The sequence below is a fragment of the Strigops habroptila genome, chromosome 1 (assembly GCF_004027225.2).
Source record: "Strigops habroptila isolate Jane chromosome 1, bStrHab1.2.pri, whole genome shotgun sequence".
Classification (NCBI taxonomy): Eukaryota; Metazoa; Chordata; class Aves; order Psittaciformes; family Psittacidae; genus Strigops; species Strigops habroptila.
Genome location: NC_044277.2, coordinates 37,696,674 through 37,720,692, shown reverse-complemented (window position 1 = coordinate 37,720,692; position 24,019 = coordinate 37,696,674). Strand labels below are relative to the sequence as shown.

The following is a 24,019-nucleotide window of genomic DNA, read 5'->3' as shown; positions in this document are numbered from 1 at the left end:
GGGCAGAGGCCACCGCTCCCGCCGCCACCACAGCCCGCTCCGACGAGACCCGGCCTCCCGCGACAGAGGGCCCTGTCACTTATCCCTCCTGTCAAGGCGGGGGAAAAGCAGCAGCCCCAAGCCCCGTCAGACCGGCCAAGAGCGGGGATCAGGCCACGCAACTCCCCACCGAGCCCCCCGAGCCCCCGGGGTCCCGGCGGCCGCCACCTCCCTCAGCCCCGCGGGCGGGGCGAGCGGCGTACCCCCGCCCCTGCGCCGGGCAGCGGCTACCGCAGCACTTCCGGGTCGGGGCAGGGCGGAGCGAGGCGGTGGGTGCGTGACGTTGCCGGCGGGGTCCGGGGCCGCTCAGCGCCTGTTATTGTTCTCGCCTTCCGCTCTTCCCGCCGCCGCGTCCGCCTTCCCCGGCCCCTCGGGCAGCGGCGGGAGGGCAGCAGACACCCAGCGAGGCCGCCGCGGGCGGAGGTAGGAGGAAGGGAGCGAGGAAGCGAGCGGTGCCGGCGGGAGTGGGCCGCCGCCCGGTGGCCGTTAACCGTTTCCACCTCTCCGCAGCGCCAGCCCTGACAGCGGGGCCTCGGGGAGAGCGTCCCGAAGGAGCGAGCGAGAGCCGGGGAGCCGGGCGGCCATGGCCTACGCGTATCTCTTCAAGTATATCATCATCGGAGACACAGGTAAGCGGCGGGGGCGGGGGGCGGGCGGAGCGGGGCGGAGGAGAACAGGGCCCGGCTCCCCGCTCCCATTTCCGCAGTGCTGGCGTCGTCGACGTGGTGGCTCTGCGAGAAGAGGCGGCTCCCCCGCTCCCCGCCTCTGCGCTGGGCCCCGCCCGGGGCCTCGGCCTGCCTCCCGGCAGCTCCGCGCCCGCCGGCCTTGGGCCCCGCGGCAGGCCGGGGAGCCTGACAGGCGCCTCCGGGCCTGGCTTGCGGGCCGCGGGGCAGGCCGGGCTGTGTCACGGCCCTGGCTGCCGCATCGGGGAGGGGGAGCCGGGAGGAAGGAGGCGCTGTCACTGCCAGGCGTGAACCTGGGTAGTGCCCCGTGTTCGCATCCCCGCAGCGGTGGGGCCGGAGAGGTGCCACACGCTATCCGCAGTTTCGTGGTGAGGCCAAAAGCACTGCTGTGAGGTACCCTCAGCTCAGGCCACAGGGATCCCTTTCCAGCCCTGGCTGGAGGTGCTGTGCCAAGCTGTGTCAAAACATCCTGTCAAAGGAAAATCAAAAGCCTTGGCTCTCTCCTTCTAATTTACAGGGTTTGAGGTTTTTTCGGTTTTTTTTTTTTCGACCACTGCATTCCCAGATGCTTCAAGTTGCTTCTGGGGTCTCTCCCCTACCCCACCCATTTGCTTGCCACTTTTTAAAACCTTGCTGCATTCTGTTCGACATTGGCTGCTGTGTAACAAATAATAATGCGTATGAATGCTGCAGGCATAACCAAACGCTGATACGAATTGCTCTTTGAAGCCCTTTTGCCAATATATTCTATCCTTCCTTAGCATACCATGGCTATAGGTAGCATACTTCCATCAAACTGTTGTCAGGACAAGGCAGCTAACATAGTTAATTATTGTGCCCCCATATTGTGCATCTTTCTTGTTCTTTTCCTCATACCTGAATAAATGCCTTCTTTAATAAGTTTGATGACACACCTGTCACTTTACATGCTATTCTAAGCATACCTGCATAATTGTACTTCATACCTATGAAAGAAATTATCTGTTTCTGGAGTATGATTATACATTACAGTTGCATTACATGTGAGGTTGTTAAATATATGAATGCAACTACTATGTGATTTTACCTTCTTTCAAACCTACATTTAAAGTCTGGAAGCTTTTCTAGGCTAGTGCAGTAGCAGCAGTTGCAGTACAAATGAATCTTAAGAAATACATCATAGGTATGACTGTATTAGAAGCATTAGGCTGTAGATGATATTAAGGTGAGTGACAGTTCGTTAAAACAAAGGACAGGAGATTCAGGGGAAGTAGGAAGAGGCTTGTCTGCGCAGGGTGATTCAAAGTGGTAGTGCAGAATTCAGAATGATAGTGTTTCAGAACAGGTGGCCAATTCTGGTGAGTCTCTAAAAACTGTAATCATTAAAGTGGTAGAGATGGCAGCAAACAATTGCTTTGGTACATTGATCGTATACTGATTAAATTTTTACAGTGAAATATCCTCAGTGTAATGGTCTGTGCTGCACTTTTGCATTTCAGTTGCCTGAAATGTGAAATACAGAATGGAAGCGTGTCACTTCTGAAGTTGCTTAAGATCCAAACATGGGAGGAGTGAGATAGATAAAAGAAACACAGAGAGACAACAGCTCGCAAGTCTGTTTGTTTTAATTCATGTAGCTTTTATTCAGAGTTGCTACAGGAAGCTAATTAAAACTACTATAATAATGATTCTTGAAGTGAATTAAACGTGCCAATAGCAGGGAAGTTGGTTTTGCTTTTATTAACATCTCCTATCAACCTTTTAAGAATTATAATACACTAACTGTACTGGAGAGCCAATTTATGTTGTGCAGATTTGTTCGTTGCCAGAATGACTATGATAGTTCAGGTATTACTACTGTTCCTCAGACAAAGACAGTTGAACTCACAGCTCTGATGATGGAAATTGAGTGGGTAAGGACTGTCATACTCAATTCCACTGTTGGTCTGCCACAGGATTCCAACCGTTGAAGATCTACCAGTGGTGTTGCATGTAGTTGCTTTGTAATTTCAATAGTGTTCAAGACATTTATCTCTGGGACTTGATTTAAAGTCTTTGGAAATGGATCAGCTGCCTGGTGACTCAGCAATTAGTTGTAAACAAACTGTGGGAGAAAAGTAAGACAGCATCAGCGGAGGACAGATGTTAACATTTAGCTCATCTTCCTTTTCAGCACTACAAAACAAAGTGGGTTATGTGAACCATGAACAAACCAATGAAAAACCCCTGCAGTTATACAAGACACCTGCATGTGTCTTCTCTGAATTGTGATTCCACATGCCTTCATCTGCTTAAACACAGGAATTTCAGTATGATCTCAGTCCCTTAAAATGACAGCCACAGAAACTGACTGCGCAAGACTGCCTTTTGCCCAACAACTCTTGTCCCCTTGCGACGCTTGCTTCATTACTCGTTGACATTCAGTGACTTTTTCTTTGGCTGGTACTTCAGGCACAGTTGCTTTATGAACATGGGATTAATTCTATTCTGGTTGTTACATTTTTATATTTAAAAAAAAAAGCTTTTTCTATGTAGTCAGAACTGTTTTAAGATCTAGTTAGTGTTCTGTTGTGGGAGAGACCTGAAATGGCATAGCCGTCTTTTGGGTACTCAAACAACATTGCCATAAATCTGCAGGAATTTAACATTGTATCAGTGGGAGTACCTGTGGAATTTCATGGAGTTGGCCTCTTTAAGAATAAAATACCAGTAGTGTGGAATGCTGACTGCTGTGAGAGTTAACCAGGAAAAAATCTTTTTGATCTAGATATTGCCAAAACATTAGGGGGGTTTGCAGATGCATTTAGAAGCATATGTGGTGCATTGCTGTCTGATGGAAAAGGACCTGGGGTGCTGATTGACAGGTGCTGAACATGAGCCATCTTGTGCCCAGGCAGCCAAGAAGGGCAACAACATCCTGGCCTGTGTCAGAAATAGTTTGGCCAGCAGGGCCAGGGAAGTTATTGCCCCCCTGTACTCAGCACTTGCGGGGCCGCAGCTTGAATACTGTTCAGTTCTTGGCCTCTCGCTACAAGAGAGGCATTGAAGTGCTGGAGTGGGGCCAGAGAAGGGCAACAAAGTTGGCGAAGGGCCTGGAGCACGACTCTTACAAGAAACGGCTGAGGGACCTGGGGTTGTTTAGTCTGGAGAAGAGAAGGCTCAGGGGGACCTTATGATTCTCTACAACTACCTGAAAGAGGATGGAGCAAGGAGGTGGCTGGTCTCTTCTCCCGAGTGACAAGCAATAGGACAAGAGTTTACGGCCTCATGCTGTGCCAGGGGAGGTTTAGATTGGATATTAGGAAAAATTTCTTCACCAAAAGGGTAGTTAGACATTGGAACAGACTTCCTAGGGTTGTGGTGGAATCACTGTCCCTGAAAGTGTTCACAAACTGTGTAGATGAGGCCCTTAGTGAAAGGGTTTAGTGGTGGACTTGGCAGTCATGAGGTAACAGTTGGACTTGATGATCTTAACGGTCTTTTCCAACCTAGTTGATTCTATGATCTATGATTCTGCTTAGGGCTGAGACCTCTGCCTTGGTGGCTGATAGTGTCTCTTTTGGTTGCCGGTAGGAGTTGGTGTGTTTGTCCACTCTTGCCTACACGTTTGCTTTTGCCCACCAGTCGAAGTCAAAATGGACTTGGATCTGAGCTAGAGTGAACACTCTTAGCACGGGAGTGTTGGCTGTTTTTGCAGTTGGTGAATGAAGGGCTGTCGCTTTTTTTCCTGAACAGTTTTTCTGTTTGATGGTGAAGTCTTCTGCTTAAGTGTTTTTGTTACCAGGAGTGTCACATGGAAGTAACTGGAATGATACGTGAGATTTCTATGAAGGCTAGAGCTGGAATATTTTTTCTAGAATATTTATTATACATTGAACAGGATTTTCTTATGTTAGAGTGCGCTTATTAGATTCCACCAGAAAATGCTGCTGAACTTCAGCATACCTAAATACCAGTTTTGCAATGGTCAGATTTCTTGCCACAGACATAACTTGTCAGGTTTTTCCCATCTAAATGTCTCTTTGTGATTAGTGTTGGTGCATCTTCCATGGACAGGTCTGTCTTTAACTTTTCTTAAACAGATTAGTTCAGCAACCCTCAGAGCCTCTTGTGTAATGAACTTTCACTTGCCTTTTGATTTCAGCAGATAGTTGCTAGTTATAAACCAGCAATATCTCAAAGTTATTCTCACTGGGGGAAGATGATGAAAGAGAATATAATTGGTTGGTGATCTAATTCTCCTCATTCTCTAGAGGAAAGTAAACCATGACAGCTGTCTAGTCAACCATTTCACTTGTCTAAGAGATTCTCAAATGTTGAAATAAAGCAATTGAATATGCTTTAGTTTTGGTGGTCCTTGTGAAATGTTTCTAGTGTCATTGTACTTTTTTCTTGAACAGCAGCTGTTATTAGCCAGCACTGTGCATGACCAGAGCCTCTTGCCCTTATTTTCTGTATGTCACCATACTTCTTGGCTAAACAGATTTTCATCCCACTAGAGCTGGTGGTAACACCCCATGACAGCTTGAGAACTTGTTCATACTGAAAACAGAGTACTGCTTTGTGCTACTTATGTCTTGCTTTGAGACCCTTTTCATGATACTTTAATCCCTAAAAGTGCAGATGCTAGGTATCGTGAAAGTACATCTTCTTAGCCTCTTTGAAGAAATTAGCTAGAATTAACAAACTGCGAGTAGATGCCCGTACAAATGGTTTCATGAGCCTGTTACTGTTGCCCTCGTACTAATGCTAACCTTTAATCTAAAAAAAGACACATGCACCCTTAATAAAGAAAAAAAAACACCAAATCAACACCACCATGACTAAAAACAACCAACCTTGACTAAAGACATTTTATTATGAATGGCTGACAGATTTTTAAGTCTTTTGTGATCATCCAGGACACAAAGAAGTGTTCTACAGACTCATATAGTTTAATTTTGTTTGGAAAGGATTTTTATTTATTTATTTTTAAGACCTGCAGTTAGTAGTTGAGTAGTGCCATTCTAAATGAAATGTGATGAAGCTGAACAGCTCCTTTTAGTTTTCAGGTCTGCACTAATTTTTATGTTAGAAAGGAAAACTTACATCATTAGCTTCAGATACCCTGTTGTAAATAATTTACATCAATGTTTATTTTAAGTATTGAAGCTGAATCATCTTTAAAGGAGTTAAAAAGTTATTTTTAGGACATTACTTTTCTCAAACTTGCATAGCCACCATGAAGGATTTTCAAAGTTACTCCCTTCTGTTCTGTGCTTACACTGATACACAGAGTCCCTTTGCTCTATAACTGGCAGTTCAGAATTTTGTAGTTTGTCCTTCCTGTTAATTCAAATAACATTTTCCCATTCGAGGACAGTTTTGGCTAACAGATAACTGGCTAAAAAGAGATTAAGAAAAATATTTGCTTTAGGTTAATATCTCATTATGCTTAGGCCTCTGAAAGGATAACACTGCACTTTGCTGTGGTTGGAAAGGAAGAAGCTGCAGCCTGTGATAAGAAAAGGGCATATGAAACATCTGGAAGCTGTGCAGACTACTAGTGCAAACTACTAGAAAGAACTAAAAGTATTTTATAAGCCAGGTTAGAGGTATATGTCTTTTGACATTTGTACTATTTAATTGCCTGGTTTAAATCTGAGTTGGTTTAAAAACTCTGTGTTACTTGAGACTTGTCTATTGTTTGAGACCGTCCTTAGCCTATTTAAAGATTTCTTTTTGTATGTTTTCTAATGGGAGGTAAGACAAGCAGGAAGTTTGTTTCAGCTCAGTTGGGGCTTTGGTTTCATGGGAGTCGAAGTAGGGCTTCATCTCTGGGTGGTGAGCTGATTGTGAAGCAGCAATCGGAAAAATACAGTTGTCTGAGATGGCTGAGTTAATCCAGCATTTATCCACAGCCAAAATGGGTGGATCTGGTTACCACTCTTTGTCTCAGCTTCTTAGCTGTCAGCATCAGTGCTTGTCTGATCCTTTAGAGAGTCAGTTCAGCTCACAAAGATGATTTTTCAAACAAAACCAAAGAGTAGGTATGGTCAGAAAAGTGTAAGAGCCATTTTGAGTAAAGAGGTAAAACTATGTGGGAAGGAGTGAGTCTACCCATTGGAGGCAGCAGCAGATTAGCTAGAGATTTGTCTTCAAGATTCAGTTTTGATACCCAGGTTGGGATGACTACTGCTGCAGTATTTTTCCTCTGTCATCTTTCTTGGTCTATAGTGGTGCTTATATGAACAAGTAAGGAAATTATCTGAGCCCACTTTCCCTGTGTTTTGTTTTTTTGTTGGGTTTTTTTTTCTGAAGCAGGTCAACCTCCTAAGACAAACATCAGTGGAAGGAACACTGAGTTTTATGTAGTGGTAAGAAAAGCCTGGAGGTTTTCTTCATGTTGACAGTAGTGCATCTCTGACTTCACAGCTGACAACTGAACTTCCCTCGCTCTGTTCACAGGGAGTCACAGGACCTAGAAAGGGGTAAGGAAGCAAGTCAGCTTGCTTGTTAAAAAGCCATTTAATGGCTCAGTTGTGTCATCACCTGTGCTGTGGTTCCAGAGCTGCTTTTTTAGTGGCCATGAGTACAGCCTGCTACTGAAAAGAACAACCCTTCTCTTTCTTATATATTTTGTAGCCCTAGTCTCATGCACATGCTAGTGTTTCTGGTGACTGTAGTTTTATGCTGGATCTGTTTCTTGGTTTAGCTCATTGCATAACCTTATGAGTGAGAAGGGAGAGGTTAGCTTTATCACTGTGCTCTTCTGGTTTGCTGAGCAGTGAAATGAACACTAGTGTTTATGTAAGGAAGGGAGGCGTTGAGGCATGGCCCGGCCAAGGTGGACAGTAGCAAAGCTCTGGCAAGCTTTGCCTGGGGAAGTTGACTGCAGAGTGGCACCCAAAGAGGAAGCTGTTAAGGGAGGCAGAAGAATTTAGAGAGCCAACTCAGGCTGCTGATTTGGAATTCGGAGCTGGATGGTGGGAATACTGTAGCACAAGTTCCATTTCCCATCACTGTTTGGGTACTAAGAAGTGATAAAGGGATCCTAGAGCAGGCACTTGCAAAGAAGCACACTGTTCCTCTCTGAGCACAGAATTTGTTCCTAAGCAAGAGCTTTTGTTTATTGTGGTTGTTGGTGAGGTGTATCCAAGCTCTGATAATTTCTTGTTTTAAGGTACGAAGATTTTTATTTTTTTTTTTCTCTTAGGGTGGTTTATCTGAAGCTATATTAAAATAATTGTGGCAGTAAAATGGAGAATGAGTTAATAAATAACTGAATCTGTTCCTTCTGTGTTCTACAGTTAACTATCATAAGACATACTCAGCTATTTTTTCCAGAGTGCCTCATTTCAGGTATAAGATTTAGAGTGCTAAGTGAATGAGATACCTGGTAAACAGCCACTTTTCTCATGGAGTTAACCAGTGTAGTTACTTTAAACCATCTGCCATGCAGCTGTTAATTGATCTTTGCAGCATCTGTTCATGTCACAAAGTGGTAAACTGCTCAGGAGTTCATATACAGCTCCTGTTACTGATACAGGTTCCTGGCTGTGTCTATGATTGCACAGTCTGCTCAGCTCTGGAAGTGAATGGGCCACGAGCTGTTCTCGTAAGAACTTTCCTGTTATGAACTTGCAATGTCTTAAAACTCTAAAATTAAAATAAAATATTGCTATTCAATGTAGGCAATAAAATATTTATAACCTAAATTTACCAGGCACTTACAGCTTCATTTGAACTTTTTGAACTTCTTTTTTTCAGTCAACAACAGTATAAAACTTAGAGACTTACAGACATTTTTTGCTGGAAGGTTCTAAAGTAGCGGGAATGGCATTAAACAGAAACTGGTTGTTTCTTCTGCTTCTGTGTGTGAACCCATCAGTCTGCAGTCTGTTCGTAAAAGGCCTGCTACATAGAAGTAACGAGAGGTGCAGTCATCTTGTGCCAGATTGAGACTTGCATCAAAGGGGCTGTGCTTGTCCGTCATCTTTGCTGTGCTGACGCTAGTGTTTGTATGTTCTCTTGAACCAACAGGCTGGTTACCAGCCTTACAGGAAGAAGAAATACCAGATTGCCACTTGAGAAGTGGTGCTGGGACACCTGGTCAAGTGTCATGTTGATTACATTTTTAAATATTTTTCCTATCTTTATAAGATTTTTGCAGGAATATTGGATAAGTTTGAGGTTCTGGTTTATCAAATGATGCTGAAATCGCTTTGTAAGGTTAATGGCAAAAGCTATTCTCCATTCTGTTTCTGGTGTGATTCGTAGGTTGTTTTTGTAGGTAGGATGGTGATGGTGCTCTGATGCTCTGCTATGGGGCAGCCCTATTTCATTAGTGATATAAAAGTTATCTGTGTATATATATATATACAGTCTTCTGTGAGTTAAAGTATTAATACTTTAGATTTCTTAGACTTCTGTGTTCTCCGTCACTACAACTCCAGTACTCTGCCCATCCTCCTTCCAGCTTCTTACCTCCAGTGCTCTCCCCCATTCCTCATTCGCTTCTCTTATGTCCACTAATTTCGTTGGACATAATCTGTACGTGCTTCCAAGCTGCTTGTGTTCTGACAGCTTGCTATCATAAGCCAGAGAGCTCCAGAGAAGAGATCTGTTAAGGCCAATGCTGCACGCTTTGCCTGGGGCTGCCATTCCATGCCACTCTAAGCTGTTGATCTGCTGGCTGCTGCATTTCTCTTCCCTCATTTGAACTAACTCTCATGCTTGTCTGACCCCACATTAAGCCATTTCTGTTTGCTTTGTCTCTTCTTGTCAGAGTAGTGTGTAAACCCAGCAGACAACTGAAACTGCTTAAGATCTCATCTAGGCCATATGGAGAAGTGGGCATGAGTATGCTGTAGGGAGGAGACTAGGGATAGCAGCACCAACAACTGTCTTCGGCTACTGGAATTGCTGCATTGCTTTGGATATTGATCTCAGAATATCATCAATTTGTTGCAACTCGTTTTGTGACAAAGCTAAATGCCAGTCTCCTATTTCTGTTAGATTTGATTGAAAAGAGCTACTGGTCTTAACTTTTTAAGACCAAAATGACAGGTGGGCAGTGCTCAAGATTGTGTAGGCTTTCTTTCCTTATGAAAGCATACTAAAAAACTTTTCTGAGTTTACAAGTAGAAAGATCAGTGTCACTATATGCAAACCTCTGGTATGCCTATCTTGTGTCTTGCAGTATGGGTCTTTGCCTTGTCCCTTTGTTTGCTGTCTTTTATTACCAGATAGATCACTTCTGATTAGCTATTGCTGACCTCTAGTATGTGGCTAAAATAGCCTTATATTGCTGGACACATAAAGCCAAGTACAGCAGGAATGTGGATGCTACAGTATTGTATATTATGTGATAATAGTTCAGAGTTTAAATGTATGTAAACAAATGTATGACCCTTAAGTTTTAAAAAGCTGGAAATATTACATTTGACTGAGCAGAACAGGAAGAGTGATACCTCCAAGTAAAAGAACAAGGAAAAATTGACCATAAAAAGTATTATATTTACAAAGCTAGGTAGTTTGAGTACTTCTGTCCAGTGCATTAACTTACTTTTCTGTGCTTTCACATGCAGAATAAATTGCCTATTCGCTGACCAGTGTCCATGTAATGTGAAGTAGTTAAGCCATTTGCACTGGAAATCAGGGTAACTGATGGCAATGTTTGTGTTGTCTATCTGGCTGTAATGTGAACGCAGCTGTTGCCAGTTCTGCTTGGACTAGTTCTTGGTGTACCGAGAGTCAGTGGGCAGCAGCACATAGTGGTTGTAAGCAGCCATATATGTACTGCTGATAAATTAGGAGATAGGTGGGAGTGAGGTGCTATTGAGGATCTAGTTAGCATGGAAGAAAGCTGAAAGCACTGAAAGGGAAGCAGATGTAGGGTTGAGGGGAGTAGCAAGACCTGTAGTTACTGTGGAGGGAGGATACGAATGCTTTTGAGGTCTGTTACAAAACTTTTTTTTCCACTTAATTTTAAAGGCAGAACTACTTTCTCAAAAGAATAATTTTTTGTTCAGTGTGTGAAAATAACTGCTTTGACTTTGATGTTTCTGGAACTTCAAAGGCTGTTGTGTTACGAAAATGTTGCCTACATTTCAAAGTAGGTGAAATCTAGTATCTCAAGTTCTAGTAATGAATTTTAAACAGTATATACCATTCACTTAATTTCTATTGGTTCTTGACAGATTCTTTTTTTTAATTTGCATAAAGCTTCTTTCCTTTTTTTTTTCTTTTTTAGGTGTTGGGAAATCATGTTTATTGTTACAGTTTACAGACAAGCGGTTTCAACCAGTCCACGATCTCACTATTGGTAGGTCTCTTTTGTCCCCCACAATTCTAATGGTTAAGTACTAGAGCACCTCAGCATGCTTTTATGGGTCTGTTGTGCTGCAGTAATGTAGAATTTGTGCTGTATTAAGGTAGTGAATCTTTAGCTGATGGATGTTTTTTAGCTAATAAAGCCAAGGGGAGGTCTTTGAACCTTCCCAATAAGAAAAATCTGAAACAATTTAAGAAACTATTTATCCATAGTGTCTCAACTGTCTTTTCGGAAAAGCTGAAAACTGGGCATGGAAGCAGCATTGGCCAATGCTGAATTCTGCTTTGATGCAGAATGCATTGATAGTGATGGAAATGGCAGATTTTTCACTAGGGAACAAAATATTAGCCTAGCCACAGAACCTTGGAAACAAGTTACAGATGAACTAAAGCAAAGTTAACCTTACAGGTGAATAAACAAATTTACTGTTTGGGAAGACTGACTTTAGGATAGAGAAGGATTGAAGTGTGAAGGTATTCATTGTTTGGTTTTCCTTCCTGAGTCTTCAATTGGATGTGGACTATTTGTGTTGGGTGTAATTTGATATTGTCACTAGGGGAAGTGAATACATGTTGACAGAACGCGTTGCCTCTGATCTGACTATGGTAAATGATACAAACTTTTATTTAACCTTCCACAAAAAATAAGAGGAATAGTGTGGGAATACATTCTTTTGTAGGCAAGCTTAGTCTTTCATATCAGATTCACTGTTTAGCATAACAGATGGTAGTCTCTGTTAAGGTTGCAGAACCTCTGAATTTCTTCTTGATGTTATTTCAAGGAACCTATCAGCTCTAATCATGATAAACCTTGCACAAAATGTATCCCTAGTCTTTATTTTTAGTTTGTGCCCTGGAATATGTAGACTTCCTGTGTTTGGGAGTACTGAAATAGATGCTTGAAATATAAACAAATATTCTTCATGTAACAGAATGTATAAGGAGGTTTGGTTATGGCTTCCCTTTCTCTCTTGACAGTCCTCCCACACCTTGTGTGTGGCTGTCTAATATAATTCAAATTCTTAGGCTAACATCAGTTTTCAAATATTTCTGAGGTCTTGGCAGCAAATAGGCTGGCTGAATAAAGAGCCTGAGTTCTTCAGGAAGGCATGAGTTATTGTCATCTTTTATTCTTTAGGCCTGCCAAATGTATGACACCTTATATATCACTTAGGCCTTTGGCAGCCCTGTCACATTAGCAGACTGATAGGCTGTGGGAAACAGCTTCACCTCAGCAGGGTGGTTGTAGTGCCAGTTCTTCGCCTGGCATATAGCTAGCTGAAATCTGAGAGCAGAAACTGAAGCTAGTGGGATGAGGAGGTGAACCTAGATAGCAACATAATGAGGGATGTAGGAATGGAGCAAGGGGAACTGCTTGGAAAGGGGAAGAAGGGGCATAGGCTGGAAGCAACTTCCTTTCACCTAACTGGTAGGGCATGTGTGTGTGCGCGCTGGCTAGGAGCATGGCTCTCCTAGTTACCAATGAGATTTAGAAAGAGATAAATAAAGAAATTAGTTCAAAGTCATATTAATTCCCTGTGCAGGGCGAGATGGGATGGGTTGATTATCTAATGCACTTCCAGCTGATGATGTTAAAACTCCTGAGAACCTGTAGAGTGAATAAAAAGGCTTGTGTTACATAGCCTAACTTTTTTTTTTAATATAATACAGTGATTTTTAGCCTGTGGGAGTGTAGATTCTATTCGTGCTTTGAGCAACCCGGGAGAGTAGGGAAACTGAAATTGGGCATGTAGAAGAAAGATATTTCATCTAGAGTTGTGCAAAATGCAGCCCCAAATTTTAGTATAAACAGCCTAAAATGTTATCTCTAAGACTTAAGAAATTTGGAGAGAAATGTCACCTCTAATGAAGACAAGATTGGGGGGGGGTAAAATACATTGAAGCAGGTATTTTTTTGACTTTGAGCTACATTCAGAATGTAGCTCATTGCATAATTGTAGTAGTGTACTCTAAAAGAACTTACAATGTGACAACTGCCTCAGTTTATTTTTCATTTGGGAACTGAAGTATCTGTTATTAAAAAACGAAGGAGGGCAGGAGAAGCTGCATGATGCAGCTGGGGAGGAAAGGAGGAAATAAAAAAAATCCACCACCAAACAAACCAAACCCAGCAACAACAAAACCAAGCACAGCACAGAAACCCAAACAACAACAAAACATGTTGTAGGTAGATACAGGTGACTAAACCCACTGTACACGTTCTGCACATTCCGTTTGGTTTGCCCATTGCCCTTGGGACATTCCCTTGCTGTAAACCTGAACAGCTTCTGTTCCTGAGGAGAACAAACTTACCATCAGACTGTCTGTGGTATTTCAAATTCAGAATTATCTCTCAGCAGGTATTTTGATGGAACAGGATAAACACCCTTCTAAATTTTTCTGTGGGGTAGTGTGTAGAAACTAAACATTTAGGATGATTGCTAGATTTAAATCAGCAACTCTTTATCTGCATTTTGAGATCAAATAGTACCTGCAGTTTTGACACTTGTAGTAGTCCAAGGACCTTACCCTGGTTTTGCAATTAACTTCAGAGAGAACATTGTCATTCACGTGCTTCCTCCTTTGTGCCCCTCCATTCTTTCAATTTGCTTCTATACTGTTAGCTTAAGTTATTTGAATGCTAAAGAGAGCTAAATGTTCTTTGGCCCGCAGCTTCTATTTGGCTCCAGTATCCTGTGGGGAGGAGAGTGGTTCCTCCATGCCTCCTTCCCCAAAAGTCTTCTGCAGAAAGCAGCGCTGCCACTCCCCTCACACTCACCCCCCTCACCCCTCAATATTCTAAACAAGCTTTTGAAGAGATGTTTGGACTACTTCAAATATGGGCTGCTTAATAGAATAGAATCATAGAATGGTTTGGGTTGGACGGGACCTTAAAGGTCATCTTCCACTTAGACCAGGTTGCTCCAAGCCCCATGCCTGACCCTAAACACTGCCAGTAATGGGACATCCACAACTTTTCTGGACAACCTGTGCCAGTGCCTCACCACCCTCGCAGTGAAGAATTTCTTCCTAATACCTAATCTAAGTCTACCCTCTTTCAGTTTAAAGCCTTTCCCCCTTGTCCTGTCACTGCACGGCTATTGTAAAAAAATTCAGCTTTCTTGTAGGCCCCCTTTAGGCACTGGAAGGCTGCTGTACGGTCTCACCAGAGCCTTCTCCTCTCCGCACTGGAGACTTCAGTCCAAATCTAGGCAGTGACCAATTTTATACAAAACTTAAGCTACCAGATCTTTATTTTTTTCCCCTGAAATAATAGATTTATGAAGCATAGATTAATGGAAACTTGCTAGCCTTTAAAAACGTCCACTAGCTGTAGGCATTTGTCAGATTTTAACTACTGTAGTAATAGCCTCAATTTATGCTTAATTTACTGTTAATGATCTTGGAATTGCTTTACAAGATGGTATGAAAGGCTGATTTTTTTTTTTTTTTTTTCCCCCCACTGAATAAATTCCTTTTGTTTATTTGAAACATTAATTTTCTTCCTCAGTTACTAAATTTGTTCTTTAACCAGCTAAAATTTTGGAAGCACTTTTTGCATAAAGGCAGATGAGTTTGTATTAATATGGTAATAAATTTTATCTTGTTAAAGTGACATTTGTATGCTCAATAGAATATTTATAAAGAATTGTAGGTTTAATTTCTCCTAAACAGGCTTCAGCAATCTGTCATTGGTGGAGTGCTAAAATAACTGTGACTCTTCAATTTCCTGTTTGTATTCAAATGGACATGTTTTTCTCCCTGAGATCTAGAGCTAGTAAATGGTTTGGAAAACTTTGTAGGAAATACCTCCTTGACACTTGCTCTGATTAATGCATTTGCAAAGCACTTGTAAAGTAACAGTTTTCCTCTTCTGGGAAACTTTCCAGCTCTTTCAAGTAGCTGGAAAATTAACTAAAGGAGATTGTGAAAGAGATTATTTCCTACAAATACAACGCTGAGGTGAGTTAAACTTATGTTCTCACTTTCATAGTACTTGACATTCTTCTTTCTGATATATGCTAATAATGTAATCTTTTTGTCAAATCTATTCAGGTGTAGAATTTGGGGCTCGAATGATAACTATTGATGGAAAACAGATAAAGCTTCAGATATGGGACACGGTAAGTAATAAATCATAGAACTTACTTAAACATATGGCTCTAATAGCTTTCCCTTTGTTCTAGTTGAGCTTTCTATCATCAGCACCCATGTGAGACTATGTACTTTGTCTTGCAGCTTTCTTTGGTTTCTGTGAAGTTAAAATTTTCTTAACTTTCCTTTTTTTGGTGTGATGTATCCTTGAAATAGTGCAAATTCCTGCTGTTTGCACTGTAGCTTTACTTCCTCAAGTAACACTTTGTCGGGTTTGTAAGACTAGAATTCATGCTGCATCATGTTTTTGTGAAAATATTCTGTGTTACTAAGAACTTATATTTCTCTAAATAATCTTTCTCTGCATTCATGCAAGGTTTGGTTAATACAACATCCTGTTGGGAAATTGTGGTGTGTCTAGTAGCTTTAATCAAGAATTCTCTAGAGGAAATGTTTGTGTTTCCAATGTAGAAGAAAATACATGGCTCACTCCACTCTTCATAGAATACTTAAGAACTCAAGTTCATTATAAACATGAAGGGTAGTAAATACTTAAAGGCAATCAAGAATGGACTGGTAAAAGCTTAAAGTTTTGAAAGGCTTAACAAAAACCAGACTGACTTTTGAGGGGGCTCAGGTTAAGAACATGCATTAGCGAAGTCAGCTGTTTTCCCCTTGTCAGTCACTACTGTAGAGCCATCAATGTTTACACTTGTGATGCAGCAGTGTTAAGATGCTCATACTAATAGCTTTGTCTTTCAAATGTGCTTAACTGTTCCCTAAGGCAGGGTTGTCTGTTTCCTTTTCCAAAAGCATATTGGGATACCTTTAGAAACGGACAGTTTATATATGAGCCACAACCTCCTGTATGTGCTCCTTTTGGTACAGCAAATCAATGAAGGGAGATACATTTGTATATGCAAGCCTGCATACTTGCATGTGTATATAAAAATGTAAACAAAGGCAATATTTTAGCTAACTTTGTGGGTAGGATCTTATTTTAAAAGTTCATCACTTGAAATGGCATCTAACACCTGTGCCTCCCTGAATGTTCTCTGTGGAAAAAGTGTAGAAGAACATGGTCAGATTGTGCTTACTTCAGGCTTTTTCTGTGTTGGGCATTTTTCACTATTATAACTGGATTGCTGACTACTGAGGTTTTTAAATTCAATAGACAGGCAAATCTCTGCATGGAAGCAAACTTCCAGTATGTAGTGTGACTGCATGAGAATGTATCTACATTGGTTCTTGTTGCTTAAAATTGGGACAGATTCTCTGTAGACAAAATTACTAATTTAATACCAGTGCAGCCACTGTCTTTCATTGGCTTTCAGACTGATTTTGTTAATGTGCTGTTGTCTGTTCCTTGGATACAAGTGAACTTCAACTATTTTTGAATAAATTGTGCTTTTCTCAGTGCCTCTGTCTCAGTAGCTCTCTACAGTCTGTTTGGCTTCTTGAATGCATGCAAGTTGTTCAATAGCCAAAATTTCAACGGACTTGCTTTTGATTAAAACTTACAAACTTTTTGAGCAGGGATTTTATCAGGTTAGTGTACGTATATTATACATAGATTAAAAATATCCATTGAAAGCTTTCGTACACTGAGTAAGTTGTGTGCTTGGGTTGTAGTTATCTTACAAGTTGTAAGCAATGAATGACATTATATTTGCTGTAGTTAAAATTTTAACTGTATACAATCCAAGATCATTTTTAAAATACAGCATATTTCTAGTCTAACCCAGTCTCAGTTCTGATCTTGTGTGCAAAGGTGTTGAAGGAGTAGCAAAATAAGAAATATGATGAAGTAATTATCAAAAGATATTTTACTTATGAGTATTAAGGTACACAAAGATGTCTGTCCATGATGACCAGGGTTACCATGTCTGTATTGTGTATGTGTTGAGCGTTTCCTGAATTTCTTTTTCTGTTAGCAAACCCTGCTAGCTGTTACTGGTGCTATCTCCCTACTTATTAAGCTGTAACAGTTTCTATTTGATAAGAGAAATCTTGGTTTACACCTATAGCTAAGGAAGCGCATAAAGCGTTTATGTTTCGAGGCAGTTCTTACTGGGCCACAGCACCAGCACTTCTTTGATTTAGTGCTAGCCTTGCATACCTGCTCTTAGTCTCTCACTGAACTGGAAACATCGTGAGCAGAGACATAAAAATTGGAGAGCTGGATAAAATTTTGCTTTGACTGCTCAACAGTGAATAGGCACCTGCCTGCCTTGGAGCTGCTGGACTGCCTGGTGGCCACTGGCTGTGCCACATTGGCCTTTTGGAGCCTAGCCAGTCCCTGGCTGGCAGAGGAGCCGGAGATGGGGTTGGCATTCTGAAGGTCCTGCACACCCCACCTGCCCAGCCTGGAGGTCTCCAGGGCCAGCTGGCTGCTCTCTGAAGCCACAGCCACCTTTTGCCACCTGGTTGCCAAGCACAGCGACTCCATAGCTGGCATCTTTGCTGGCTCTTGGGCCTGGCAGCTGCCCATGCTGACTCTGGCAGAACCCCAAGGACTGGCTGTTTCCTAGACCCTCAAGGTGAACAAGGCTGAACCCCAAAGATGCCCAAACAAGACTGCAGTGGCTCCCTCTACCATGTGCACGGGTGTGCAGGGGCACAAGCTGGGCCCCCATCCAGGGACATTCTCAGGACAGCGCCTGTCCCACGGGTGTTTGGGGTCCTGGGGTGGGAGTGGAGCACAGCAGGCCAGCTCCCCGCTGCCCAGGCCCTGCAGACTTCCCCTTTCATGGACCCCACCCCCAGCTGAGAGGAGCTGGTTTGCATGCCACGGTCCTTGCTGCTTTGTTGAGGGTGTGAGAGGGATGTCAAGAAGGCTGCAGCCCCTTGCTGACCACAGGGAAAATCCTTCCAAGTGCATATGCGAGGTGGTTGTAGGTCTCCTCAGGAAGTAGATGTAACAGCAGGAGGTAGAAGAATTCAGGGTCTTAATGGGAGGCGTAGAGGACTGCAGCAGCCAGAGATAAGCTGACGACCAGCTGCAGGCTGACCAGGAGCAGGGAGAGCACCCTGTGGGGCAGAAGAACAGTCAGAGGCATGGCAGGGTGGATGCATGCCAACCCCATGTCTCCTCTGGGCCTCCCCCAAACCTAGTGCCTGACATGAGGATGAACTGGAACAGGGGTTACAAACAGATACTTCTGGAGGAGTTAAAGGTAGCAGAGCTACCTGCCAAGGGGCTGGGCATCCCCCAGACAGTGGGAAAGCTCTCTCCAAAATCCCGTTGGCATTGCCCTGGGGTGCAGCAGGCTGCTCAGGATAACTCGGTCTGCCCAAAGATTTCGAAGCATAGAAATGGGGGGCTGGTCTAGTGGAGCAGGGGGATTGGGACTAGATGATCTTTAAGGTCTCTTCCAACCCAAACCATTCTGTCAATAAGGACTTGCTTTCTTAGGAGAATCAAATGCTTTAACTGAGATTTTTCTGGCTGGATATTTCTGTGCAGTGGGACTCAGTTTGTGTTGTCTCCAGCAGACCACTGTAGTTCCAAGGAAAGGTGTATCTTAATAACAGGAATATATGGAAGCTGCAGCATGCCTCATGGCAGGAGCGTGTCGTTACTTACAGGGACAGCTGAAGCTAAAACTGTTGCATGTCTATGAGATCCATTTGTGTGTTGCTCTTGTATCACAACTCAAGAATATCTGACTTTTCTTTAGCGTCTTAGTTTGGATGAGGAGTGTGTTACAGAAGCTCGCTCTGTTTACTGCAGTCTGGTTTTCATGTGGAAGTATGCAAACTGAATTCCTTTTGGATGAAGCTGAACTGGAAGATAAGCTCAAGGAATGCATGTAGAAATTGTAGTCCAGTGTTTGGTTCTGTGAGCTGGTAGTCCAGTAAAAGTACTTTGATGCAAGAACACGTATACCTCCCTTCTCTTCCCTCCTCCCAAAAAAAACCCAACTCCAAATAATCCAAAAATCCACATGCCATGAAGGATACTCAGTGTGGCCCTTGCATACGTAGTGTTAGGTGGTGCAGTCTCATCTCTGCTGCTGATTGCATGTGTACACAAGCAAACAGTATGTTGTGGTGTTCTCTCCCAGCTGCAGGCTGCTCCTGGTCTCCCCACTTGCTGGGCTCTGGGAACTTGCTGCTATGTGTGTTGTGGCACACACGGGTTTTTAGGTGGGTGAGTCATTAAGTTTCCCTTTTCCTTTTGATGCATTTAGGTCAGTCAAGGGGAGTGCAGGTATTTGACCAAATTGTTCATTTGTCTTGTCTATCTGTAGTCTCTAGATTATTTCCTTTTCTGTGTCTTGAATCTTAGTAATAGCTTTCAATAGTTGGATAGACTGAGAAATATTTTTGTCAAAACAGGTTAGTTGGTAATTGCCTACTATGAGAAGTTAAGTTACTCTTTTATGAAAGTGTGGTATTGAGTTAGTGTCTGTTGCACAAACAGCTTTTAGGGAACTAGAATTGGTCTACAGAAGCTGGTAAGCATCAAAATGACCATTCTGGGAGCTATTCAGCTTTGTGAGTTTAAACCAGCTGTGGAGATGAGGTTATTTGTCTTGTGGCAGTGTAATGCTGAGAAATACTAAAATTGCTTCTTCTCAGAAAAACTTCATTGTTGTAGAGAGATACTGGGCTTGTTACTAGGCTGAGTCAGTAGCCTTCATTTTGCTGTTGAAGGGTATGTTCTGTATTTACTGTTCCTTACAAGTCATTGTTGAAGAGCAAAAATAAGCTGTAGTTGAAAGAGGGAATTTAGGTTCTCAGATGCTGCAAGGGGTGAGATCAGTGATGATAGTAAGTAATACCAATGCCCTCTGAGTTGATGTGACTAAGAATTTTTCTTGTGTATTTAAATAGTGCAATTCTTAATACCTATTTTTGCTTCATTTCATGGAAATCTGAGAAAAAATATGTGTTAGTATGTTTCTGTAACACCTTAGCCTAGCTTACTCTATAACTAAACATCAGAAATAATCTTTTCGGTTTTATAAGCTAATTTCAAATTGACAGTGTTTTTCTGAGAGTTTGCACAAAAAAGCACCTTTATGCAAGATGGAAGACAGTTGTTGGAGGCATGTCTCTTTTTCCTAAAACCACAGTGTCACTTGTCCATCCACTTACAGATGTTCTTATCCTTCGTGGAAATTCAGTTATTTTTCATGTATTTGCAAATGCTTTGGACCTAGTAGAACCAAATAAAGTTCCCAAAATTCATTAAACGAATATTTATTTCATCTTAGTGATATTGACAGTTGCCAGGTTGTAGTGCTTACCCTGTCTACTTCATGATATTTTCTACTTGCTTTGGTAATTGAAGCATATTTTTATGTTTATGGGAGGCAGGTGAATTCTTCTGCTGTGTTTTTACTAATTTAACTCTTTAACCACTGTACCTGAACGAATGTGGCTACATCTTACAGCTGAAGTGATGATGACTCAGTGTTTCATTGCCCTCTGTTTTACTGCTGTGAAGTAACATCAAGGGCTTGCAAAGGATCTGGTTTAGTTCTTGAAGCTAGTTTGGTCATCAGTTCACAAACTGTGCATGCTGCTATGTGGGAGCATTAACTTATTTCTGGATTCATGGATTGGGGGAGGGAGGATTTCTCCATTTAATAGTTACTCCTATTGCAGCTTATGTAATAGGACCATCACCTGAACTTCAGTGTCAGTAGCTAAGTTATTGTCCACATCCATGAGGGCACTTCAGGAAGCTAAGGTAACTTGATACTCCTTCTAAGTGTTCGCAAAGCTTTGTCTGTCATATGCTTAAATGTACTTGGTTATTGAAATACTATGTTATTGGTATTTTATTTTCTGAGTAGTTGTCAGAAAATAAAGATGCCTTGTCGGTTTATCTGTGGCTTTCTACAATAATAGGGCAAGCTCTTGCTTAGCATAATGCCTTAGATGGAAGAAGGGTGAAGCACTTCCTTTTGTCCATCATGGATTTCCCATTTTAGTGAGGGTAGCTGCTTAAAACCTGAAGGTTTCAAATATATTTATAACCTGAAATAAATCATAAGGACATTTCTAATAAATGGAAAGCTAAAGCTCTGTTTCTGTGATGTGTAGGGGATTGCTTTGGATGTCTAAATGGTATGCATTCAACAACATCAGAGGAACAGGCAGATGTACAAATGGTCTGTATTTAGACATACGTACAGTTTCACCCTTGGGGATCTTTAGCCCCGTTGAAATTTCAGTTCTTATTAGGATGGTGACGGGGGTCTTCTGAAGCAACATGTAACTTGGCTGAATCCTCCACATAAATTCTGACGCTTACTTGTTACAGATTGTTCTTCGTAAGCATCTCTAGTTCTGTTCCTGTTCAGGAATGTCTTTGTTGGAAAGCAGCAGGGTTGGGGTTTTTTTATTATCATTATTTTTACACTACTTCAGTGCCTATTCTTTGTACATGCCAGTAAATCAACTTAAAATTCTTTTTAATCTGGAGTAGAGACATGATTGCAAGAAAGGTTAATGCATTTGTATAAACTACTTGCCATGTGACTAACAGGCTGTTAGTTTATTTATAACTTCCAAAACTATATTCAAAGGTATGTATTGCTTCTCTCTCTTTCTGGAACACTTTGTTCCAGGGATCAACTTTATGGAGTAGTTTCCAGCTGGCAGTTGTCGTAAGCAGTGTGACACTTGTGTGAGTTGGTTGTTTCTTAGATGTCTTTCTAGTTCCCTATACAACTTACAAAGGTGTAAACAAGTTTAAATGTGAATGAGGTGCTCTGTCACTGGGTTTGAACACAGCACACATGTATGCCCCTTTTAAACGTGAAAAGGGCTAGAGCGACTGGGTGTGGTGCATTGTAGTTTATCATTTTTCATGTAGATGTATACTGGAAAGTTTCCTCCTAATAAAAACTGTTGGTCAGCTTGGATGTAGAAGGCCTGCTGGAGCACTCAGATAACTTTGTCCTTGAGGAAACTTTCCAAATTCTTTAGCATTGAGAATAGAGAATTCAGTAAAATTCATGGACTGTTTTCTAGGGAGATGTGCTGTTGTGGATCCTACCTATTTCATTATCTAACTATTTTCTTGTACTGTGTCATGGCTTTTCTTTTGATTTGTTTGGTTTTTCCTTAGTTCATGGATTCAAAACCACGTAGTTAAGAACTTGCAAGGAACCCTTTTGGATAGCAAAGACTTATGTACACATTTTGCAACTGACACCTACGTGACTACACCACACACTTGGAATGACACTGAGATTTCCTATGGGAATATAAACACTTGGCATCTTTTCTCAAATGTGCCACGGATACTGTGTCAGTGGTAACATGGTTACATAGCTTAAATGTTCCTGAAAACTTCAGTGCAGGCCCTAACTCTCTGTGTCTCTCAGTGACCTAAGCTGATTGATATTTCATGTTCTGCTTACATCATTGTTTTGAAATTGGGTTTCAGTTTCTATACTGAGGTATATTTAGAGAAGCACATGGGATGTGTGTCCATGCAGTTCAAAGCAGGGATTTTGTACTGTTTTGAAGACTCCTGTAACTCCTAGAACTACAATTACGTGTTTTTCCTACCAAAGAGTTTTGTTAACCAATGCAATATGAATGATAAAAGCTTACAGTCCAGAAAACAGCCAAAAAGAATGTTACTTAGCACTTAAAACATCACTTTCTTATCAGAGGCCCACATTTTTTCATGATTAGTCAACTGCTTACATCAGAGCCAGCACCTTCTTTCTCTGCATGTTCAGGCCTGTTCAGTATGCATTTATCGGTTCCTGTAGGCAGCCTTGTCTGAGCTAGAGTTTCTACACGTGAAATAGCTGTCACAGTTTTATCTGTTACCAAAAGGATCTTTCATCTCCCAACTTCTACTGCAGTGTAATTCTAAAAGTGGGTATAACCAGGGATTGAGTGGAGCAAAGGCTTGTGTAGCCTTTACTAATTGAAATATGTCCTTGGGAAATACCCTGTTTAATTTAGTGGCTACTGCCACTACTGTTCACCACCCCTGCCCCCACTGAGCACTGTCACAGGTTGCCCAGAGAAGTTGTGGAGTCTGGTTTTGGAGATCTTCAAAAGCCAGCTGGACACAGACCTGGGCAACTGGCTCTGAGAGGCCATGCTTGAGCCAGGGGTGCTGGAAGAGGGGACCTCCAAAGGTCCCTTCCCACCTCAACTATCCTGTGATTCTATGAAAAAAGCTTTTGAATATAGGGGGGGAGGAGGGCGGAATGCTGGATTTTCTCTGGTATCAAAGCTGGTTTGCAGTCAATGGCTCAATGTCCAAATGGAGACTGGTGACAAGTGGTGTCCCTCAGGGGGCGGTGTTGGGACTGATCCTGTTCAACATCCTTGTTGGTGACATGGACAGTGGGAATGAGTGCTTCCTCAGCAAGTTCACTGATGACACCAAGCTGTGTGGTTCAGTTGATACGCTGGAGGGAAGGGATGCCATCCAGAGGGACCTTGACACGCTTGTGAGGTGGCCAATGCCAACCTCATGAAGTTCAACAAAGCGAAGTGCAAGGTCCTGCACCTGGGTCGGGGCAATCCCAGGCACTGCTACAGGTTGGGCGGAGAAGAGATTCAGAGCAGCCCTGCAGAGAAGGACTTGGGGGTGTTGGTTGACGAGAAGCTTAACATGAGCCAGCAGCGTGCACTCGCAGCCCAGAAACCAACCGTATCCTGGGCTGCATCAAAAGGAGCGTGACCAGCAGGTCGAAGGAGGTGATCCTGCCCCTCTACTCTGCTCTCGTGAGACCTCACTTGGAGTACTGCGTACAGTTCTGGTGTCCTCAACATAAAAAGGACATGGAGCTGTTGGAGCAAGTCCAGAGGAGGTTCACGAGGATGATAAGAGGGCTGGAGCACCTCCCGTATGAAGACAGGCTGAGAAAGTTGGGGCTGCTCAGCCTGGAGAAGAGAAGGCTGCGTGGAGACCTCATAGC

The 24,019-nt window shown here is 42.4% G+C and overlaps 1 protein-coding gene across 1 annotated transcript in view; it reads left to right on the top strand.

Annotated features, from left to right (window-relative positions):
* The first annotated feature begins 282 nt into the window (after window positions 1-282).
* Window positions 283-24,019, top strand: part of RAB2A (RAB2A, member RAS oncogene family) — a 49,896-nt gene continuing 26,159 nt past the window's right edge. The window contains exons 1-4 of the mRNA XM_030511350.1: window positions 283-462; window positions 550-668; window positions 10,936-11,007; window positions 15,072-15,139. Coding sequence (XP_030367210.1) covers window positions 623-668; window positions 10,936-11,007; window positions 15,072-15,139 — 186 coding nt within the window. The 5' untranslated portion in view covers window positions 283-462; window positions 550-622. The remainder of the gene's footprint in view (window positions 463-549; window positions 669-10,935; window positions 11,008-15,071; window positions 15,140-24,019) is intronic.